The sequence below is a fragment of the Propithecus coquereli genome, unplaced genomic scaffold, assembly GCF_000956105.1.
Source record: "Propithecus coquereli isolate 6110/MARCELLA unplaced genomic scaffold, Pcoq_1.0 Scaffold181, whole genome shotgun sequence".
Taxonomy (NCBI): domain Eukaryota; kingdom Metazoa; phylum Chordata; class Mammalia; order Primates; family Indriidae; genus Propithecus; species Propithecus coquereli.
Genome location: NW_012142857.1, coordinates 5,246,410 through 5,268,996, shown reverse-complemented (window position 1 = coordinate 5,268,996; position 22,587 = coordinate 5,246,410). Strand labels below are relative to the sequence as shown.

At 49.3% G+C, this 22,587-nt stretch overlaps 1 protein-coding gene across 1 annotated transcript in view; it reads right to left on the bottom strand.

Annotated features, from left to right (window-relative positions):
• LIPG (lipase, endothelial) overlaps positions 1-20,514 on the bottom strand; it is a 22,496-nt gene extending 1,982 nt beyond the window's left edge. The window contains exons 1-9 of the mRNA XM_012642669.1: positions 20,102-20,514; positions 17,038-17,222; positions 15,208-15,387; positions 13,911-14,022; positions 8,087-8,308; positions 5,578-5,820; positions 4,742-4,862; positions 3,534-3,752; positions 807-911 (exon numbers count right to left, since the gene is read on the bottom strand). Coding sequence (XP_012498123.1) covers positions 807-911; positions 3,534-3,752; positions 4,742-4,862; positions 5,578-5,820; positions 8,087-8,308; positions 13,911-14,022; positions 15,208-15,387; positions 17,038-17,222; positions 20,102-20,198 — 1,484 coding nt within the window. The 5' untranslated portion in view covers positions 20,199-20,514. The remainder of the gene's footprint in view (positions 1-806; positions 912-3,533; positions 3,753-4,741; positions 4,863-5,577; positions 5,821-8,086; positions 8,309-13,910; positions 14,023-15,207; positions 15,388-17,037; positions 17,223-20,101) is intronic.
• Positions 20,515-22,587: the final 2,073 nt, after the last annotated feature.

The window sequence follows — 22,587 nt, the reverse complement described above, 5'->3', positions numbered from 1 at the left end:
GCTCTGGGAGGCTGAGGCAGGAGGATCACTTCAGCTCAGGAGTTCGAGACCAGCCTGAGCAAGAGCGAGACCCCGTCTCTATGAAAAAAAAAAAAGAAAAAAAAATCAGCCAGGCAACTAAAAATAGAAAAAATTATCTGGGCATGGTGGCACATGCTTGTAGTCTCAGCTATTCGGGAGGCTGAAGCAGGAGGATTGGTTGAGCCCTGGAGTTTGAGGTTGCAGTGAGCTAGGCTGATGCTATGGTACTCTAGCTGGGGCGAAAGAGTGAGTCTCTGTCTCAAAAAAGAAAATAAAAAAATAAAAATATAAGCGGGGATAATTAGGCCCACTAACATCCATTCACGCCAACCTGGGTTGGAGAAAGCCAAAAAAAGGGAAATATGCTTGTGCCTCTCCTTTACCTCCCACTCCACTCTCCACTCTGACCTGGGGCCCAGAAGGAAGCTGGGAACCCTGGAACCTTCCCACAGCCCCGGTCATTACAGAGAAGGTGCCAATCAAAGACAGCAGGGCACAGGCACCAACCTGGGGACTTAGTTACTGAGAAGACCTCAGGCCACAGGGCCATGTGCAATGAACACCTCCAGGGAGAGGCAGAAGGGATGTTAACACCCTCCAACATGCTATATGTGACATTTCACTTATATCTCTATGTCCTTGTAGCAGAAGGTCAGCTTCCCAAAGGAAGGGATTTTTATCTGTTTCGTTCCTGCTACATCCCAAGCACCCAGATCTGTGCCCAGCACATGCCATGTGGTCAGTCAACATGTGCTGAGCGGAACAAATGAGAAAGTCCTGCTTACCTGGTTTCATTTTTCATTCTCCAGCCATCCCGACACTTGTGAAACCAGAGCTCTCGGCCAGGGGATATGCTGGTGTTCTCAGGGTCTTCTGCACAAAATGTCAATCTGGGAGGAAAACGAAACCACAGATGCAGCCAAAATTCTAGAGGGAATTCAGACCGTGCCTTATGGACCCGAGGCAGATGGAGTGGGGTTGGGGGAGTTTCATCGCACCACGCCCTGACTCAAGAGCCCCCAGAACTCCCATCGCTACTGCAAGGACTCTAAGCTTCCGTGATTGGGATCATGCAGCCTCAGCCACACTTCTCCCACCTTCTTCCCTCTATCTAAAAGGCCGCCTGCCATTCAAGGCCATCGCCTCTTGGAAGCCCCCCTGACTGTCCAAGCCCTCATTAATTTAGCCTTCCCTTGACCTCTCAACTTTGGGGAAAAAGTATATCCTTATATAAATGTGGCTTTGGTAAGTATTATTCATTATTTCTTCTAGCATGGAGTTAAAAATGAATGCTTTGTTTTATTTTAAAATGTTATACCCTGCTTGGAATTGCTTGTGGATTTCTCTGTAAGTTGACTTCTCCACTGGACTATAAGCTCCTCGAATGGAGAAATTCAAGGTACCTCCAGTCCAGTGCTCCAGAAACGCCCATTGATTGACAAGAGCAACTGGAAAGTAGCAGCAAGTCAAAATCAGATTCAGCAAATGGACAGCCAAGATCACAAGAAAGAATCAAGGGTCCAATAACCATTTCCCTATAACTTAGGGATGCAGCCTCGGGGGTGTGCGATTAGCCTGACCTGACGCTGCGGCAGATCAAAAGCCACATTCAGAACAGTTTAAGAACCTTCCTCAGGAAGCTCGAAAAACCTTAGGACCTATATGTTTATAAACGTATAAAAAGATGACCTCCCTTGCTCACAATCAGGAAGTGCAGAGGACCCATTTACACCCACCGGAAAGGCAAAACGCCCCACCAAATGTTGGTGAGGAGGCAGGGAAAAAGGAAATCTTATCCTATGGTTAAGATTTAAAATTAGTCTAACCATTTTGGAGAGGGATTTAATATTATCTGGGCGGGCTGGAGAATGCATATACTATATAACCCAGCAATTCCTCTCTTTAGTACACGTGCGGAAAAGAAGCCCTCCTACATGCGGTGCAAGGAAAATATACAAGGATGTTCATCTCCGCACTGTTTGTAACTATTGATACAAAAAGTAACAGCAACTTAAATATTCAGCAGAGCAATGGTAAAAACTATTGTTTGTACACTGGCAATTTACACACAGGAGCTAAAGGCAAGTAGACTAGAACTATACGTCTTGGATAAATTTCACAAACAATGTTTGAATGAAAAAAGCAACTTGTAAAATAATATGTCCACTCATGTAAAATTTAGAAGCATGCAAAACAATTCTATACATTGTTTATGGATGCAAACAGAAGTACTAATGGTATAAAAACTGGAGAGAAGGAAACATACTCACATTAGTTAGTGAATACTGAAATATTAGTTGTATTTGGTTTGAAAGGAAAGGAATAGGGTGGGGGAGGGGACCAAGGGGCTCCAACTACATCTATTATGTTTTACTTTTTTAAAATCTTATATCTGAAACCAATATGGAACAGTGTTTACATTTGTTAAGTGTCAGCAGTATTGATTTTATTTGAAATATTTAATAAAAAAAGATCATCTTTAAGCTATCACACCCAAAGGCCTATGCACTTACAAGAGCCCAGAGAAGTAAAAAGATACACAATTATCTAGATCACAAGAAGTTGGCACGGACAGCTGGCAGGTGTCTAGACCAGAATCACTCAGCCAAGGGCCCCAGATCTCTACTTCTCTTCCCTCCGCTGCCACACTGGGCCATAGCCCGTGAATGTAAACAACACATGTGAAGAATTACAATGGAGAAAATGCCAGAGGAGGGACAAAGCAGTTCCTCCCATGCCAAGGCTGGCAGTGACCTCTCCAGAGGTCGGCTGAAGGACTTGGTTCACGAAACCCTCCTCTCTTGACAAAGGTCTCCCAGGCGTCCCTGGCGTTGAGCTCTCCCTGGCTTCTGTTTGGAAAGCAGCCTGCTCAGAGAGTCAAGGCACAGTGTTAGGGGCCGATACAAAGGTCTGGATCCTTCATGCTAGGCGTGGGGTTAAAAGAAATGGGGAAAGTGCCAGCTGGCGTGGCACAGAGGATTCTCTGTTACTCGAAGTCGGGACCCCAGCCCCACGTCCTTGACTGGGAGCCTCTGAAGGAGAGGTGTAATAATGCTCTGAAAATAGGACACTGGGGAAAACCAGCTCCTCCCACAGACCTCACCCATGGGGGCTCCCTGGACGGGATATTCCGGTTTGCTCAGGGTGGAAGCAAACAAGCCTTTTGGTGCATGGACCCCACAGTAATGGATCAACAAAGCAGCACGCCCAAAGAGCCCCCTCCAGGAGAAGCTCCCCTTTCTCCGGACCAACGCCGGGCTTGGCAGACAGAACAGGGCTGGATTCCAGCCTCCACTCACCCTCCCCTCTCAGCCAAGGGCCTGTGACCAGGACACGAGATGTGCAACGGAAGCCGTGATCGGAGAGTCACTTTTGCTTGCCAGGTGTTTGGGGTTTTGCCTGCGTGCTCTGGCTATGGAGGGACCAAGGGTGGATGCCTGGCAAAGGAGAGGATGCCACGGAGGCACAAGTCCGCTCGCCCTTCCCTCGGGGCAGAGGGACAGGGCACTCACTTGCGCTGGGTTTCCCCAGACTTGACCCGGATGCGCCTGATGTTGAGCTCCCGCGCCGGGTTGCGGGGCTGAGACAGGTAGCTGCGCAGCTCCTTCCACAGGTTGTACCAAGACTGAGATGTGCCCTCCCAGGTGAGTTTGATCTTCAACAGGTCTCCCAAGTCCTCCTCGGTGTAGACCAGGAAGGTGTTGGTGGCGTTCAGCCCGATCTTCTCCACTCTGCAAGGCGAGAGAGAAGCTGATCTCACTCCCCTGCTGTCTGGAAAACTGCAGCACTGTGCAGGGTGACGGCGCCCACCCGGCACTGACTGGAGAGAGACAGGCGTGAGCTCCCTCCCCTGCCGCTGGCCTCCGCGTCCCACCAGCAGGACAAGAGTGGAAGCCCAGTTGTACTCTACATTACCAGAGAGATAACCATGCTCACAGCACCCCAGCTTCTTATCAAAACCATCCCGAGCATCTCCCCATGTGTGCTACTTGCTGGGGAGACAGGACCAGGACAGAGCAGAAATGAGGAAATACAAGGATGCCCCATCCCTGTCCCCACTCAACAGTGTTCTGTTCCTTTCAGTCCATGGGCATCTGTCTCCCTCCGAACTCCTAGCTGCTTCCTGCTTGTCCCTCTCAGGTGGCTCTTGGCATGGGCTGCCTCGCCCCATCTGTGCGTCAATGTGAGTGTTTATACAAACCTGGTCTTCCAGCTAGACCCTGAGTCCTGAGAAGTGAGTTATTTAATGACATTTCTTCACATTCCCAACATTACTTGACGTGGCACTTTGTCACTGGTGGGTACTCCACAAAGACATACAGATTGCTATGTGCCCCTCCCACAGCCAGATCATTAGGAAAGGTCCTGAGATGACGTTTATGAAGTTCCACATTGCCTAAAGCCTTGGGTGTCAGGCATCGCCTGGGATGAAACAGCAGTTTCTGTCCAGGTGACCCAGCGGCTGGTCTAGCAGCTTCTCATGCTGCTGATTCATCCTGGGAGCTTCCCTCCTGGAAATGTTCTGAGTCAACGGCTTGGTGGAAAAGTCATAGCCAGAGAGAGGACTGCAGAGGCCAGCAGGACCACCCAGCCCCTCCCGCAAGCAGTCAGACTACACTCTGCTGCACCCGGCACGGGTTTCCAAGCTCCCTTGCACTCTCTTGTTCTCAAACCAACTTGTTCTCTGTCCTGAACCCAGCAGAGGAAACTTGCAACTTACATTTCCAAAGGCAGAATCTGGGAATCCGCATCAGTGCCATAAAGGGTGACATAAAAGGTGGGCTCGATTTCTCCCATGTTCTTGTAACTGAAGACGTGGATTTTCATCTGATAATGGTAAACTGCGGAGACAGCAGAACAAAGACATTTGTGAGCCCAGCCTTGCTTGTCATGGCAGAGCACCCCGACCCAAACGGAGTCACCCAGCACACTGAGTTTGTAGGGATTAACGTCCTTTCACTCTATCCCAGCCCCTAGCCTCCCTCTCTGGTCTTGTTCTGCTCAATGTTCTGCAATGGCATAAGAGGCCACTGCAGTATTGAAGAAGGAGCCCTGAATTTGGGGGTTGGGAGAGCTTTTGAGGATTTGGCCTAGCTACTTTCTAGCTACCTGACCCTGGATTAAAGACCAAAGTATTAACTTCTCTGGGCCTCACAATACCCATGATACCCGCAAAGCCTATGGATTTATAACATGTTATAAAAATGTTAAGATGTTATTTTATTCCCCTGTTCATCCTACCTCTGATTTATTGTAATAATCAAATAAGAAAACAAATATGAAACAGCTTTGAAAGTTAAAGGCAATATGGAAATTGAGGATATTGATATTGTGATTGTAGACTGACAGTCACATCACAGAAGGAGTCCCTGCCATTTATTTTTTTTTAAAGATTAGTTCTCCTAGGACATGCATAGTGGATTCTGATTTGCAATGATTTGAGTTAACTGTGCTGGCCGCATCTCCCAAGCTGGGATGTGCCCTGCTCTGCAGCACGGTATTAAGAGGGCGGTATTAAGGGCCTTCCTGGGGGGCACTTCAGGGACTGAAGGTTACCTCTGAAAGGCATGCCTGCCCGAGTTTTGAGGTACATTTTGCTGTTCCTCTTCTTCCGCATTTTCTTGGCATTGTAGCCGATGCTATTGCAACGGTTCTTCCGGCAGCTGAGACAGATCCCCTTTTTGAAGCGGTTGGAGTCGGTACACTGGAAGGCAAAGCTTGGCTTGTCCTGATTTACCAGGGAGTCCACGAAGAGGTGGACAGCACGCTCGTGCTCACATTTCACCACCTCTGTGATCGCTGGGGGAGGGACAGACAGAAAGCATGCAAGATAAGCCTTGCTCGATGGTTAGACCAGTCGGTCAGTAAGTCCTGCATACCTCGTCACTGACAGCTGTTTACTGTTACTGTTAGTATTTTTGTTTGTGTAATTCTTAATTCGTGTCCCATGATGTGCTGGGCTTCTATTAGGATGTAGAAGAATTTAAGGCCATTCTGCAGCCTAACTGTTCACTGCCTTGGTGGGAAGACAGCACTAATACACACAAAGCAATAAAGAGCAAGAGAATGCATATAATAAGTGCTAAATAGGGTGATACAGACCTGTTATGCAGTATGAGTCACTGACTCCTAACAGAGTTGTACAGTCAGAAAATGCTGAAAATGGATCAAATGCTAAACATCACCTAATCCAGAGCTCAGCAAAATATGGCTTGTAGGCTAACCACCTTTTGTTTTGTTTTTGTTTTTTTAGAGACAGGGTCTCTCTATGTTGCCCAGGCTGGTCTCAAACTCTTAGGCTCAACTGATCCTCCCACCTTAGCCTCCCAAGTAGCTGGGACTACAGGTGTGTGCTACTGTGCCTGGCTGGCTACCTGTTTCTGTAAATAAAGTTGTGTTGGAACATAGTCACAGTCATTTGTTTACATATTGTCTGTGGCCGCTTTTATGCTACAGCAGCAGATTAGAGAAGTTAAAGCAGAGACTACATGGCCCGCAAAGCCTAAGATATTTACTAGCTGACTCTTAAAGAAGATGTGTACCAACCTCATTCGAGTCCAATCCCTTCAATTATAGATTATGACCCAAAGGCCCAAAGAAGTGAGGTAACTTGCTTAGGGTCATACGGACAGTTGGCTGCAAAGTTAGGAGTGTAATTTGGATTTTCTGGCCCATAGTACACCATTATTTCTTGTAACCAGAGGCTAAAGCCAATAATTTAAGTAACTCCTGGGACCTTAAAAAAATTTGGCAAACTGACCCCCAACCCTGCCTCATTGGCACCACCAGCCTTAAGAAATGCCATCATCCCATAGCCTGGGGCAGGGGTGAACTCCACTTGCATGGACATCCAAGCCCTAATGGGGCTACTTGGATATTAATCACATTGGGAGAAGGGAAATGAGGGACAGAGTGGAACATCCAGAGGGCAGCGCATCAAAGTAGAGAGAGCTGATGGGGGCCAAGACAACAGACGCTGCCAGCATCCAAGGCAGTAAGAGGATGGGAAATCCAGAAAGGGATTGTCACTGGGCTACGTGTCAGTTTCAGCAGCAAATTCGGTTCATCCCAAGTTTGCTAAGAATGCACTCAGGCATTCAGAAGATAAATTTTAAGTGAACAGAGACAGCCTCTTGTTTTTGCTTCTTTAAAATGTTACCAAAATTTAAAATATAGTATATTCATGCTGTGGAATACTATACAGCCTATAAAAAGAATAAGGTTAGTAAATATATGTGCTCTCATGTTTAAGAATATCCATAATATATTATAACTGAAAAAAGAAAGTTGCAGAACAAGGTGATTTTGAAAAAAAAAAAAAATACTTACACACATAAACTTGCAAAAAAAATAAGCCTGGAAGTATACACAAAAGTGTTCATACTGGCTATGTCTGAAGAGTGGAAGTAGGGTGGCGGTGGGAGTGAGGGGGAATTTTACTTTTTGCTTTATGCAAGTCCATACTGCTTGATTTTTTTCCAACAAACATGCATGTATTCTTTTTGTCATAAAAAGAAATTAATCTGGCTGTGCAAGGTGGCTCATGCCTGTAATCCTAGTAGTCTGGGAGGCCGAGGGGGACAAGCGCTTGAGCCCAAGAGTTCGAGATCAGCCTGGGCAAGAGCGCGACCCCATCTCTACAAAAAGCAGAAAAATTAGCCGGGCATGGTGGCACCCGCCTATAGCCCCAGCTACTCGGGAGGCTGAGGCAGGAGGATCACTTGAGCCCAGGAGTTTGAGGTTGCTGCGAGCTAGGGTGACACTGCTACCCTCATGCCTGGGCAACAAAGTGAGACACTGTCTCTAAAAAGAAAAAGAAGAAGAAAAGAAGTTAATCAATAACAACTGCAATCCTGAAGCAAGAGAACGCACTGCAGGGACCACTGGGTGGCTATTAACAGCTTGTGGGATGATGAGAAACATTAAACACAGGGTTAGAGGGCCACTGTGGGGGGAGGTGGGAATAATGAAATGAACGGTGCTGGGAACACTAAGGCTCTGGCCGATTTAGAAGGAGATAGGTTTATACCCAGTCAAACATGAAGCAGAAAAAAAAGGAACTCACTTCCATATGAAATTGATCCCAAGACATCATTGAATCCACAGCCTGGCTGGAAGTCGCCCCCATTGGGGTAGATGTCGATGTGGCCCACAGGCCTCTGAATCCCAATGCTCAGGCCAAAGGAACGCGTGTAGGTGTGGAGGACGTCCACGAAGTCTGCATCGTCGGGGGACAGCCTCTTGTGGATGTCCACCCCTTCAAACATGGGCCCGGCAGGATCCAAACCTGTAAGAAAAGGGAGGCCCAAGATGGACTACATCAGAGGCACCAAGTCAAGGAGTCATGATTTAAAGCGAAGTCCAGGTGTGCAGAATGAAGATGCCTTCTGAGCCCGGCCCCGTGAATCAAGACATGGAAGGCATGGCAGAAACTAAGGAACCCATTTCCAAATTTTTCCAAGATTATTAATAAATTCTCCTGTTTCGGAACTCATATTTTCTTCTGAAGCCTGCACCTGTCCTGATACTTCAGGTGACCCAGTAAACCAGCCATAAGGTTCACCTGCCATGCAGCTCTGACAAGCCACAGACTGTTAGACCTGGAGCAGTTCTAGGAAGACCCCTGGCTGCCTGAAACTAAGCCATTTTTCCCATTCATTCTGCCCCTGAGAGCCCTCCAAAGCCCTAAATTCAGCAGAATTTTTACAGAATAACTAAGCTGCCTACATCCTTCTGGAAGGAGAACTCAGTGTCCCCAAACTGAGCTATTTGTATGTGGACTTACTCTTCCCCTTCCTTTAGGTATGAGTCAGGCCCAGGGTGGAATGGTGAGAGAGGAGGCTACAGCCGATGCACTGGAATCCATACACCAAGACTCCAAAATTCCTGTTTTTCAGCCACAATGAGAAAATCCTGTTGCCTCCAAACTTTCTGTATTGAGCAGGCAAGTAGCACTGGTTCTCACATTTGAAACTGAACAAATAGCACTGGGCAGCTTGTTAAAAATTTAGATTCCACGTGTAGCTATAAAAAACTCTGGAAGGACACGCAAGCAATTAGTTACCTGTGTGTTTATGCGCTGAGGGAGAGGGCGAGTAAGGGAACAGAGCAGGTAGCTGCAACAGCGAGAGAGACTTCTCACCACCTTTTAATTTTAGAACCACAGGTATGCAAAACCACTCAAAGAAAAGAATGTACAGAGCATAAAATGCAAATTCCCCAGGTCCCTGGCCTCCTAGAGACTCTAATCAGTAGGTGTGGCATGGAGCCCAGAAATACAGATTGATTTTCCAGGTGTTCCTAAAAGTAGGTGGTCTGTGGACCAAATATTGAAAACTTCCCTGTGCTTCAGTATCATCTATAAAATGGAACTTGAACGCCTTGATTCCTACAGTTCATGTGAGATATTAAGAGAGTGAGTGCTTGTTGATATTAGCTGCTATTACCAAGCCCAAGTGACTATAAGAACCAGATTCATCCCAATGAGGAGGGCTCGTTGTCCCACAGACACACAGGGAGGATGTAGAGAAAGCTAAGAAACAAGGTGTGCTGTAGGGGAGGGGCCTCTAGAACAGCGGTTCGCCACTAGGAGTGATTTTGCCCTCCTAGCATTGTCCAAGACCTGTTTGTTGTAATTGTGGGGGAGAGCTACTAGCATCTAGTGGGGACAGGCCAGGGAGGTAGCTAAACATCCTACAATGTACAAGACAACCCCTCCACACAGACACACACACACAACAAAGCCCCAAAAGTCAACAGTGTGTAGGCTGAGAAACCCTGGTCTAGAAACACTGGGGCCAGGGGGAGATGTGGCCAAGAAGAGAGTACTGAAAAGAGGCACCGGGTAACAGAACCGTGTTCACCAGACCCCAGCACAATAGCACCAGGCGGCACATTGGAAGACTTGAAAGGGTAATTTTAGCATAAACGAAGGCAGAGCTATTGTCTAGCGTGGACGGTCAACTTGTAGAAGTCATTATTCATGACAGCTGGTAGAGGCTGAAACTCTTCAACAGTTTCCAGAAGAAGTTGAGATAAATTTACGTATGACCGAGGCAGAAGGGGAGCCCAGACTGCCTGGGGGCTCATCTCAAGCCCCTGACCCAAAAGAAAGATGACACAAAAGCAGTGTTCTCCCGGAATAGCCCGTGATGACCCATTTTAGAGGCTGCAAGGACCACAGGACTGACACAAGTGGCCTCTCCCCACCATGCCCTCTGGAGGAAAAAAAAAAAAAAAGAAAGGAACATTCTGCTTTGCAACCAACACAAGAGAGGCTCTTTGCTCAGTGCGAACAAAGGTCCCCACCAGACGGTCAGTGCCATGGAAACCTGGCTGTGCTGGAGGAATGCAGGCGGCTGACAGGGCTTCACAGCCCGCTGGCGGGCAGGCTGGGCCTTCACCTACCCAGACTGAGCCGGCCTGCCCTGCTCCGACTGTCCCTCACACGTATTCTGTGGCCCACAGACTCGGGGAAAGTGGCACAATGTACGTTTTTAACTGAGAATGAAAAGGAGAGCTGCCCCCTCCAAAACAGGGAAGATGAAGATGAAGATCCCGCAGCTCTTCCATTCATAGATTCCCCCAAACGTGCTCTGTCCAGCACAAGGCACGTGCACACACACACACACACACACACACACACACACACACACACAAGCAGAAGAACCTCTGGGGCTGTGGATTCTGGCCTGGCAGGGCAGAGTCTGCGGTACTTCAACAGCTACTTTATCTCTCCCCATAGAAGAGGGGCAGCGTGGCAGCGTGGGTAGGTGCAGGCTGTGGACTCTGACGGCCTGGGTTTGAATCCTAGCTCTGCCACTTACAGGGCGCAAGATATCAGGCCCATTTACTCATCGCTGAGTCCTGGTTCCCCCTCTGTGAAATGTGCAGGGGTGCTATGTGGCTCAGAGAGAGCATAAAGTACTTGTTACACATGAGGTACATGACATTAGCTAGCATCTAGCCCAGCTTATGTTAGTTTTTCTAAAACTCATATTTCTTAAATGCATTAATCTGCTTGCTTATTTATTTATGACTAAGTAGACACAGGTTCAATTAGAAATACATGACCTCTTCCCTGGTATATCACAGACTCCTCTCAGAAGCCTGAGAGAGAAAAACTCAAGAAAGCCTCAGGCCACACCTTTCGGCCCAAGCAAGACTGGGGTTCAGGTGTCCCCTTGCAGGCCCCAGGCTAAGGACTACCTGGTGGCCTCTGCATGGTAGCATCACTGCCTCAAGACCCCACGCAAGCTGCAATCTCTTCCCTCTTACCAGCTGGGGAAATCTACCAACTAACGGGGGATGACAGGCATGTCAGGTGAGCCAAATGCCCTCCAAGCTGCTGCTTGGCCACTGGACAGAGACCAGGCCCCTGCTCCACAGAGAAAGGCCAGAGTTAAGGGGCTGTGCTCAGGTCCCCATGCTCTACGCAGACATCACAGAGCACTGATTAGCATTCTGCCTGGCTCCCCTGCCCACCACAGCAGAAGCCCTCCTCCCGGCAGCTGCTACTCAAACAAGCAGAGGGAAAGAACTGGAAAGTTCCCCCACCAGCCCCATTTCATTTCAGATTTAGAAATAGGGAAAGACAGGATCTGCAGTGTGTTGCCAACAGCACTCTGGGCCCTGGCTCTGGTGTGCACTGCAGTTTGAACCCAGCTGGCCAGGATCTGAAACATCAAGCCTGTCATTTGGGGGCTAGGCAGAGGCTCTCAGACAATAGAACCCAGAGTGGTTTCAGGTCAAACTGCTCTGCACCAGCAGCAGGTTAATGAGCAGTCAAGGGTTGGCCACACAATCACAGCCCACTTTGGACAGCTCAGGCCCCCCAGTCTTGGAAATCAAAATAAAGCTCTCAAGCTACGGTAAATCAAATTGTTGGATCTAAAGGAATGTGCATTCATCCGTGTTCGTGTGTGTGCATGTACATATTAGACTTAAGCCCAGGGACAGTTATTGAGGAGGGCCAATAAAACCTCACAAATGTTCTTTTAAAAAATCTACCATGCCAGGCTGGGTGTGGTGGCTCATGCCTGTAATCCTAGCACTCTGGGAGGCCGAGGCGGAAGGATTGCTTGAGGTCAGGAATTTGAGACCAGCCTGAGCAAGAGTGAGACCCCGTCTCTACCAAAAACAGGAAAAAACTAGCCAGGCATGGTGTCACGTGCCTGTAGTCCCAGCCACTCGGGAGGCTGAGGCAGGAGCCCAGGAGTTGGAGGTTGCAGTGAGCTATGATGACGCCACGGCACTCCACCCGGGGCAACAGAGCGAGACTCTCAAAAAACAAAACAAAACAAAACTACCTACCAGCTTGTCACTGAAACCTGAAATTCCACCTTTACTAAAAATCATTCTTTTGCTAAGAACTCTCTTCCACCTGAGTCCTGTTTTAAAATGAAAACTCTACAGGGAAAAATACTGTTCAAATTTTTCCTTCGAGGTGACCACCCTGACTATCTTAGAGGAGAGGGGGAAGCTGGAGTGAATACAAATCAAATAATGTAGAAGAAGGATAAAAGTGCAGGCCAACAAATTTACCATTAATGTTAGCCTAGAGGAAGCTCTGTGTACATATCTGAGGGGCCCAAAATGGGAAAGACAACCTCTCACACTCTTCATAACCATGAAATGATTTAATCCAAACTCTAACGTTAACAGCTCACTAAGGGCCAGGTGCAGTGGCTCACACCTGTAATCCCAGCACTTTGGGAAGCCGAGGCCGGAAGATCCGCTGAGGCCAGGCATTCAGTACAAGCCTGGGCAACATAGCAAGAACCTGCCTCTGCAAAAGACTCCAAAAATTAGCTGAGCATGGCAGTGCACACCTGTAGTCCCAGCTACTTGGGAGGCTGAAGCAGGAGGATTGCTTAAGCCCAGAAATTCGAGGTTACAGTGAACTATGATTGGGCCACTACACTCCCGCCTGGGTGGACAGAGCAAGGCCCTGCCTGTGGGGGGAAAAAAAAGCTCACTAAGCTGCAATTTTCAAGACAGATGGAAAACTTGATTTTCTATTGACCACCTGAGTATTGATCTCAGAAAGCTCTTTAATTACTAAGTTTAAGTACCCATTCTAAATATGTAGCTATCATTAGCCATCATTAATAAATATGCCACCTTAACAGTGGTAAGTGGCTATTGGTAGATGAAATAGAAATTGAGGGAAAATTCGAACTAGAATTTTGGAGCGGGTTCTTTGTTTGTTTCGTGGTTTTGTTTTCTTTTGTTTTAGAGACAGAGTCTAGCTCTGTCATGCAGGCTAGAGTGCAGTGGTGTCATCATAGCTCACTGTAACCTCAAACTCCGGGCCTCAAGCAATCCTCCTGCCTCAGCCTTCCCAATAGCTGGAACTACAGGTGCACAAGTGAAAACTAGAATCTACTATTCATTCTTTCCCCTTGAGTCCCTGGAGCATCCGTGGGTGGAGACCCGAAGTGAACAGTCAAAAGCCTGCAGGCCAGGGCTCCGTCCAGCTTCTGCTCTTGAGTTGTTAGCTGTTTGCCCTTGAGCAAGTTGCCTCATCTCTCTGCTTCCTCACCTGTTAGACTAGATCAGGGGTTTTCAAACTGTGTTCCCTGATACTCTGAGATCCTGGGATTCCTCCAAGGAAGGGGAAGGCCCAAATTGCAAGGCTAACACTACCATCTCTCTGTCTCATATATTGGGGCCCCGTGCAAGTTCAATTTGAAAAAAAGGTTCTAAGACTAAAAAGAACATTTGAAAAGCTCTGGATTAGATATTCCCCAGTTTCCTTCTAAAGCTAACCCTCTATGACTCACTCAAGCTACCTCATTTGGGAGCACTCTGGTTCGGAAAAAGCAGGTTGGCGGCATAGCTGAGGGAGCTTAGGATTGCCCACTGTTGGTGGTTGGAGCAGAGCTTACCTGTGATTCTGCCCACTGTTCCTTTCACGAAGTTGCCGGCATACCCAGCCACGTGCGCTCCAAGGCTGTAGCCGATCAAGTGAACATTTCCGAGAGAAAAATCATCCTTCTCCTGCAGGATGGCACCAAAGCGTGTGAGCTGAGTGAAGAGTGTGGTCCTGCGCCCCCAGAGTCACCAGCAATTCAACAGCTCAGTCACGACGAGGAGGAAATGCAGGGCCGTGGGCACAGAGACTCCCTGGGGCCTCACTGGCACTGCTGGCCATGGAACATGTGTGGGTCACAGCCAGGTAAGGGCAGGCCAGAAGGACTTGGTGGCACTTCAAATGCCAAGTACTGGGGGCAGGGTGGAGGGTGTGACTAGAGTGCATACCTGGCTGTTCCCCACACATTTTCCATTCTTTCTAAGGTAGGGAGGGGTGGTGGTGCGGAGGTCAAAGCCTCTTTGGAGACTGAAGTGCCAACCACAGCCCCTGCAGCAGAACGCTCCCTGCCTGCCCTCCTAGGCCCTGCCCTCCCTCCCAGCCCCAGGAGCTGCCACCTCCCCACCACAAGCCTGCCTGGGACCCAGAGTGGAAGCGTCATCCCCTGACCAGGCACTCAGCTAGCGGGAGAGAGGAGGTAACCTCAAGGCTTGGGAATCATACTCTATAAAACACTCTGTAAAACAACTAAGGCAGAGGTCAGAGGGACTGCTCGAGAATCCTGATCAGAGTTCGTCAGATTCCACGGGTGCAAGGAAGGTCAGGCCGCAATTGCCCTAATGATCAGGTTGCTCTGACAGTGTACCCCCGCTTTGCCTGCCCCCAGCCAAGCCCGCTGATCTCAGGCAAATCATTAACCTATAAAGAGTAAATGCAAGATCTCAAGATCTGTTTCCACACTTATTATTTTAAACAAGGTATTAGGCTGCATTTTTTGAACCAACCCCCTCCCCACCCTTAGCACACCCACGCTTCAGAGGCAAGAGCAGGCTTCAGTAGGTATTTAAGATTACAAGCCTGTCCAACCAACCTCGTCTCTAGATCAGGAAAAAAAACCCATAAGGCCAATTTTCTTACAGCAAATAAAGTAACAGGACAAATTCAGAGATCTATGAAGAACCAAAAGGCTCTCTAAAAGTCCCAGCTTTCAAGTATTTCAAGCAATCCTTAATTCAGTAACCCTTTCAACCCCAAAGATTTTGATCAGACTCTGGAAGTTCACAGCTACACACATCTGCTCTCTATTTCTTAGGAGGCTTCAGGTTTGAGATCCCGCTGGTGGAAGGAGATGAGTCCGTTTCGTCCCCCGTTACCTGCAGCCAGTCGAGCATCCTTGCAATGCTGTGTCCCACCACCCTCGTGTTATTGACCGCGTCTGTGTAAAGCTGGTGCGCCAGCGGGAGCCAGTCAACCACCACCACGTTGGCATCTTTCTCTCGTGTCTGCAGGGCTGACACCAGGTTGTACAACCAATTCTCAAGCATGCCACTCATCTGCAGAGAAAATGGGAAACTTTTTACAATTCTTTTTCTGAGTTTCTGAAATCCTAATACCTATGGAATTCCATTTCATGACCTTCTCCCCAGCCGATTTTAGAACCTGCACTTTGGCTGCTCAGGGACCGACCATCTGCACGTGAGCAGGCCCAGCCGTGGGCAGAATTGCCACATGGGTGTTTGGCTTGCATCTTTCTTTACCTCTCCAGTTTGTCCCATCAAAGTGTTCCCAGCTGGTGTCCTCTGCTGTTGCCCCCACTGTCTGATAGGGCCACTGTGAGATATGTGTTGGTGGTGATACTGACATGAGGTTAGTCTGAGGTTAGTCCCTGTCACAGGCAGGCAAGTGGCCTGGTCTACCCTTCAAAGGCAGCTGGGGAGGGTTGCCCTGGAGAACTAGCTTCTCTCTTAGAGATGCAGGGAGATGCTGTCTCCTAGGCAAACGCAGAGTTCACAAATGACCCCTTCCCACAACCCATCTCTGCCATCCCTCTTGACCCCAGAGAAGGGAAAATCTGTCCCTGGAATCCCAAATTAGAACTCAGAACACACTTTCCCACAGAAACAGAGTTATAAATGGTGACTAGGTCCAGTTGTAAACCTATCCACAAGTACATTATCAAATAAATAGATTTTCTGTGCCTAGCCTGGGAACCCAAACACCATTTACAATCTGGCTTCTATGGGAAATTGCTGTTCCAAGTTCCAAGCAGATTACAAAAGAACTTTCTGGAATGCAACCTATTTGTAAGTCACAGGCAGTTTGTATTTGCATTTTGACAGGGGGCCTTAAAAAGTTTCAAACGCACGATTCCAGTGGCAGGCTGTGGGATGAGGGTGGACGGACAGTTCCTCAATTGTCTCTCCATCCACAATAGGGAAGTAGGCACGTACCCTCCCCCTGCCCACAACCACAACTGTTGATGATAGACAGAAAGACACAGAAAGCATGTAACAGATATGAATTTCTCATCATTAAGAGGAGGAATGTCCCCTCCCAATTAGCCCAGGCAGAAATCTGCTCCCTTAATAGTGCCATTTTCCTGCAGACTGTCATTATATGAATGAATGAATCCCTGGCTGGTCAAAAGCTTCTGAAGCTGAGCATTGAAGCCCTTTTTTGTTGCAGTTTGTCATGGGCCTTTCAATGTGAATTGCTCAGCTAGGGCACATAAAGAGCCCCAGTGCCTTTAAACGGGGCTATCTCTATGCAAACAGGAGGGCACCATGCCAAGGGCGACCAGCAATCCGGCCAGCTGGCTCCTCATAGATTCTCAGAGCCAGTCAAGTTGCTTCACGCAGCTCAGCTCTCACGGCGGGACGGCCCCCTCAAGGCAGCGGTTGACCAGTGTAATTAAGTGTAATTAGAGAGGTCCTTAAGAGCCAGTGGAGCTGGGCCGCTGCCCTCAGGAGAGCCACTTTCTGAAAGCCTGTTGTGTGCCAGCATTTAATACCACCCTGCTGGAGTCCAGATTGCCCCCTCAGCGAATGCCCATTACATGCTTCACAGCTGTCTGAAATACAAGCAGCCCACAAGGAAAGGGGGGAAGAGGGTTTGGAATCTGGAAGCACCAGTATTCTTCTTAATTGACCAAAACAAAGGGAACCGAATGGTAGAAAGCTGCAGCGCTCCCTCCCCCGGCTCACCGTCCATCCGTGAATGATGAAAAAGGTTTTGGCTGTCATGTTGAAGCCGCAGTCTTCCAAGGGCTGGCTGTGGCCAAGGGAGAGGTAGCATCCTTCATGCTCTGGGTCCTTAGTGGTGCGGAGGCTAAATCTCACATCAGAGGATTTGGCTGGAGGCTGGACATCCCTGGATTTGCCGAGCTCATCTGGGGAGAAAGAAAACAGCGTGGGTGCATCCAGCAGACTTGGGTAGTGAGAGATCTAGGGTCTAGCTCTAGTCCAATCTAGAAAATTAAGCTATCTGGGTTTCAGTATGCATACCAGCTAAACGTTCCCTTTTTACCTCCCAGAAGAAATGTGAAGATATTGTAAGATGGACATTTTATCTATACTTAATTAGTATTAATTAGTCGCTAGTATTAATTACTGTGACTCTAAAATAAATAATTCTCTTTCTGGCTTTTCTTTCTTCTTCCTTATCACAATGAGTTCTTTCTTCCCTCAAGTCCCTACTTTTAGAGTATGGGTCCTCAACTCTTTTCCGGAAATGCTTGGGAGTTTCGGAATTCAGGTGAGTTTCAGAATTCAGAAATTTTCAGAGTTTAGAAAGGTATTATGGAACGTACACTATATATTATATAACACTCCCAGTGACATCCCCCATGAATCAAACACACATATTTCTACAGAGAAATGCGTGACCACTCATACTTGAGGGCAAAAATAAAGATTATTACTAGCTCCTGTCAGCTCAGGTCAGGTTTTGCTGCCAAATGGGTTCAGATCAGGTAAGGCCAGGTCTTGCTGCCCAACAAGTTACCAAACAAATTTTCTAATTTTGAGAGACTTGGGGGTTTGGAATCGGAGGAAAGAGGTTGTTGGCCCATGTGCAATGGGCTTCCCTAAGTGTTCCCATCTTGATTCCAGCACTTACTCAAGGGCCTCGGGCATCCTCCGTGCGCCATGTGGTGGTGGACATGTGCCAGGCATTCATCAGTTTGTTAAATACATGACTAAAGCCATGGAGAAACTTCTAAGAACAGCAAAACCGCCCCTTCCAGCTCCACTGCTCACACACACTGCTCACCTAGGAGGTGGCCCTGCTCCCAAAGGGCAGCCCATGTCCCCAGTGGTCTTTGGCCTTTTAACACTAAGTAGGTGCTGTTGTTGCCACACTATTTCAATAAGACAGTCATAAACGGCCTTATCCAGTGCACTTTCAGCACCCTGCAAAGCTGGGTGACAGGATAGTATCAGACTCTCCTGTCACCCAGCAATCATCAGGGAAGGATACCAAATGACCATCCCAGGAGCTTAATTTATCCCAGAGTTAAGAAGCAACAGGAATTATGGAAAGAGAGACCATAGTGGTGGAGAGGGTGGTTGGAGGGGAGAAGAGGGGGGAAATACACCAGATGTAAGAGGGATAAGTTTCCAGAAAATGCATCTAAATACACATGAGCAGAACTCGGGTTAACTCTCAGGAAAATAATGAACAGAAAGCCCCCACCAGCAGAAATTTGAACTGTGGACATAACTCGTTTGACAGCTCCCCAACTTCTACCCAGATAGCCACTCATACACAGACCAGATGGGGACATCTAGGAGCAAAGGAATCTGCTAGATACCTCCACATATCGAAAAAGAAGGTTCCCCTTGGCATCTGGCTTGCTCTGACTCCACAGTTCTCCAGCTTCTGTCCTACTACTTTTGGCCTGGGTCACTTCAGCCTCTGGGACTTCATGATTGCTCTTCACCCAGATGTCCTCATGGCTCGTTCTCTCACCTCCTTCAGCTCCTTGCTCAATGGTCAACGCTCAGGCGTTTTCTGACCACATAGTAAACTTGCACCACCTTCCCCCACCAGCGTGCCACGCCTCTCTCCTCTGCTCTCTTTTTTTCCGTAACACGGAGCACCATTTATATTTTAATGAGTTTACTGTCTGCCTTCCCACCACCAAAGTATAAACTCCATGAGGGCAGGGACTGTCATCCGTTTTGTTCACTGCTATCACTCCTGCTCCCAGAAGAGTGCCTGGCACTAAGATTGCATGGATGCATGCAATCAATACTTTTTGGAATGAATGAAATGACTCATGAATACTCAGAAGCATAGAACGCAGAAGTTGGAAGGAACTTCAGCATTTTACAGGAGAGGAACTAGAGATGCGACTTACCCCAGGGAATGCTTCTAGTTAGCACTAGGATCGGAAACATGTTAAACAAAGCAAGGCTTTCCATTCACTCAACTTAACCCTCCCACACGTACAGAAGCTGACATGGACCAACATTAACTGGCCCATCCTCAGCAGATTAGTAGAAGATGAAATGACGGGGTTTGGTTTAGAGGCTCCCCAGTCCTTCACTGCTTAACCAGCTGACTTAGTACTTGCTCTGGGTGACCTGACTCTCACACCAGAACAGGCTGCCTCCATTGGAAGAGACTGCCATAAAGAACCCAAGGAAGAAAAGGTAGAAGCTAGGAGGAGGAAGGGAAAGAGGAAGAGTTGGGGATGGAAAGAGTGTCGGGGAGGAAGAGGCTGGCAACCTGGAGGAATAAGCCTGGCAGCTTCTTGGCACAAGTTGCCCACCAGATAGACACTCCCTTCAAGTACTAATCAAACCAAAGCCAGCCACCCTGCCACCTTCATTTTGATGACATCTACACTGAGATTAAAAGGAGGGGCACCAGGAGACAGCTCTTTCTAACAACCTTCTTGCCTCGCAAAACTCCAAAATCAAAGATGAGGAGAAGGCTTTCAGAGCTGCTGGCAGGCACCCCGGCAGGCTGGACAGCACCGATCAATGGCCCATATAATGGAAGGAGCTGGGGGCAGGAGAGAGGGCACGAGCCAGCGCACCTTCCTGCCTGGTGGCTCTGGCATGACTTGCTGGGGGATGCCCTCATCAGAAGCGCCGAGGAACAAGTGGACTCCAAGGCGGATTAGGAGGAGAAAATGGACAGCGCAGTGGGAAAGGAAGGAGGACTTCCTAGAAACAAGGAGGGACTGAAGAAGAATCGGCAAGACAGAGGTGCCCCGGCACAGAAAAGAAGTGGGGGGTAATACAAACAAATGCACGTTACCTTCCAGCCGTCCCTCCGGACCAAGGGGTGCGGGGCTTCCCGCGGCAGAGCAACAATAGACGCTCCAGAAACAGAGCAGAGGAACACAGTTTCTCATCCTTCCCAGCCACACCCCCTCCCCTGGAACAGGAATTTAAAAAAACAAAAAACAAAAAAAACCCTCTTGGTGTTTCCAGCGATCTGGGCCGGTAGGACCAGAAGTGGGCAGCCCTCGCTGGGCCGGAGGGTGCTGGGCTGGACAGATGAGGAGGACAAGGTGGAAGATGAAATCCTGGCTGCGCCGGGCCGCGCGCGGCGGGAGGGGGCGAGTGGGACCGGGTTTGCGCCAGAACCAGGTCTGCCCTCGCCCCGCGCCTCCTGGAAGCCAGGGCTCGCCGCTGTCACGCCGCGAGCTCCCGGCGAAGTAGTTTTTTAAAGTATTGGAGTCATCTGACCCATCGCCAGATGGTGATTTGCATAATTTATTCCCGTCTCCGGAATCTGATTGGTCACACCTTCGGCGTCGCCGGAACCAAGACTGCCGAAAGTTTGAATGAAAGCGCCGCACAGTCACGGCGTGGACCTGCACGCTCTGCCCCGCGTCTCCCTCGCCCGCTGGCCGGCGGCCGCGACTCCAGCCACCTCCGCTTCCTCCCAGTGCCCTCCCCTGGACCCCCAGATGCTCGAGGGGGCATTTCCCCGAAACCCTGCGTCCGCTGGGGACCAGATTCCTGGAGAAGGGAGATCATCCTCTCCGAGGTGCAAAGCTACGCTCGCTCCAAGCATGGGCTCTCGGCGGGGCCCGGGCCGTTGGAGGAAAACCACCTGGTCACCCTCTTGGTCTTTCTCTTCTCCCTCCCCTCTTGCCCAGATAGGACAGCAACAGGTGCCGTCAGAGCGATCGATAATAACCCGGCAGAGCTGAGGGGCCGGGGGCTGTGGCCCGCGCTTCAGGGGCGCACAGACCCGCTCGTAGTCCTCGCTCCGCAACTAGCTGCAAAACTCCGGGTGAGCCTCGCAACTTCCCCGGGGCTGTTCTCCCGTCCGCAATGCGTCGGTGATAAAAGTTCCCGCCGCTTAGGGATGTTGGGAAAATAAAAGTTCAAGGAGTAAAACTCCCAGTGCGGCGCCCCGCACGCGGTGAGCGCCCTCCCACCGTGGGGTGGAGGACTCGAGGGGAGCAGGCGACCCTCCCCAAAGGGAACGGTGAGCGAGCTTGGGGGGCTAAGACGCGTGGCCAGAGCCCAGTCTTGGCCGACGCGCAGTCTCTACCGGATGCGTGGAATTAAGCACCTTCCCTCTCTCTTTTCTCCATCACTTTCCCCTCCCCTCCTTCCCTGTGTTGATCCGGGTCGCGGGGCAGAAAGCGGCGAGCGCACGAGGCCTTGGCCGGGAGTCTGCGTCTGGCTCTGGGGAGCTGGGGTTGAGCCCGGGACACCCGCGGGGCGGCTGCGCCCACAGCCAGTGGGGACGCTGGGCCCGCGGGAGAGGTGGGACGCGCCGCGGCAGGGCTGCGCACCGCCATCCAGCCTCGCTCCAGCCAGGAGAGCTGGCCCTGCAAGGCGGCACCCTTGACCGCGAGTAACCCCGCGGTCGCCGCGAACAGGTCCTGCCCCTGCCTCGCGAGGGAAACCCCAGCAGCAGTCCAGCGGTCCTTCCTCCCTAGTGTCGGGGCTCGGGCTTGAGAGACCTGTGCAGAGAAACCCGTCTGGAGCCAGCAAGTCCTGTGCCAATCTACCTTTGTTTACTTTTGTTACTTCTGCTGCCAGCGCAGCTTGCTTTCTTCCTCCTGCGGGCCATCAGTCATTAACAAGAGGCAATTGATGTATATGTATATCAATTGTTCTGCTTCATATTTCCCAGAAGAGCAACAAAAAAATCTGAGGCGCCTCCTGCGTGGAGGAATTCCAGCTGAGGAGTCTCAGCTGGCTTTATTTTTGAGTATAGAACTCAATGGGATGGTAAATGTCACACCCAGAAATGTTACTCCTGTCCCCCTCTCGCTCTCCCTCTTCACTGGCAAACTATACAGATAAGTCAGATGTTATCCCCATTTTACAGATGGGAAAACAGTCCTGGGGACAGGCTGCCTGTTTGAAGTCTCACAACAGGTCTCTCTCTTCTGCTCTAGGTTTAATTTGGCCACTTGACCTCTAAATATAAACCCTTGGCAACCTCGTCTCCATCTCCTTAGTGGCTGAGGCAGGGAGTAAGCTGTGATCAAATATCCGCTTCCCTGCCTGAGCATGGTGGCTCCTAGCACTTTGGGAGCCCAAGGTGGCAGGATCTCTTGAGGACAGGAGTTAGAGATCAGCCTGAGCAACATAGTGAGACCCTCATCTCTAAAAAAATCAAAAAGTTATCAAAACCACAATGAGATATCACTTATCTCCAGTGAGATTGGCCTTTATCAAAAAGTCCCAAAACAATAAATGTTGGCGTGGATATGGAGAGATAGGAACACTCATACACTGCTGGTGGGACTGCAAACTAGTGCAACCTCTGTG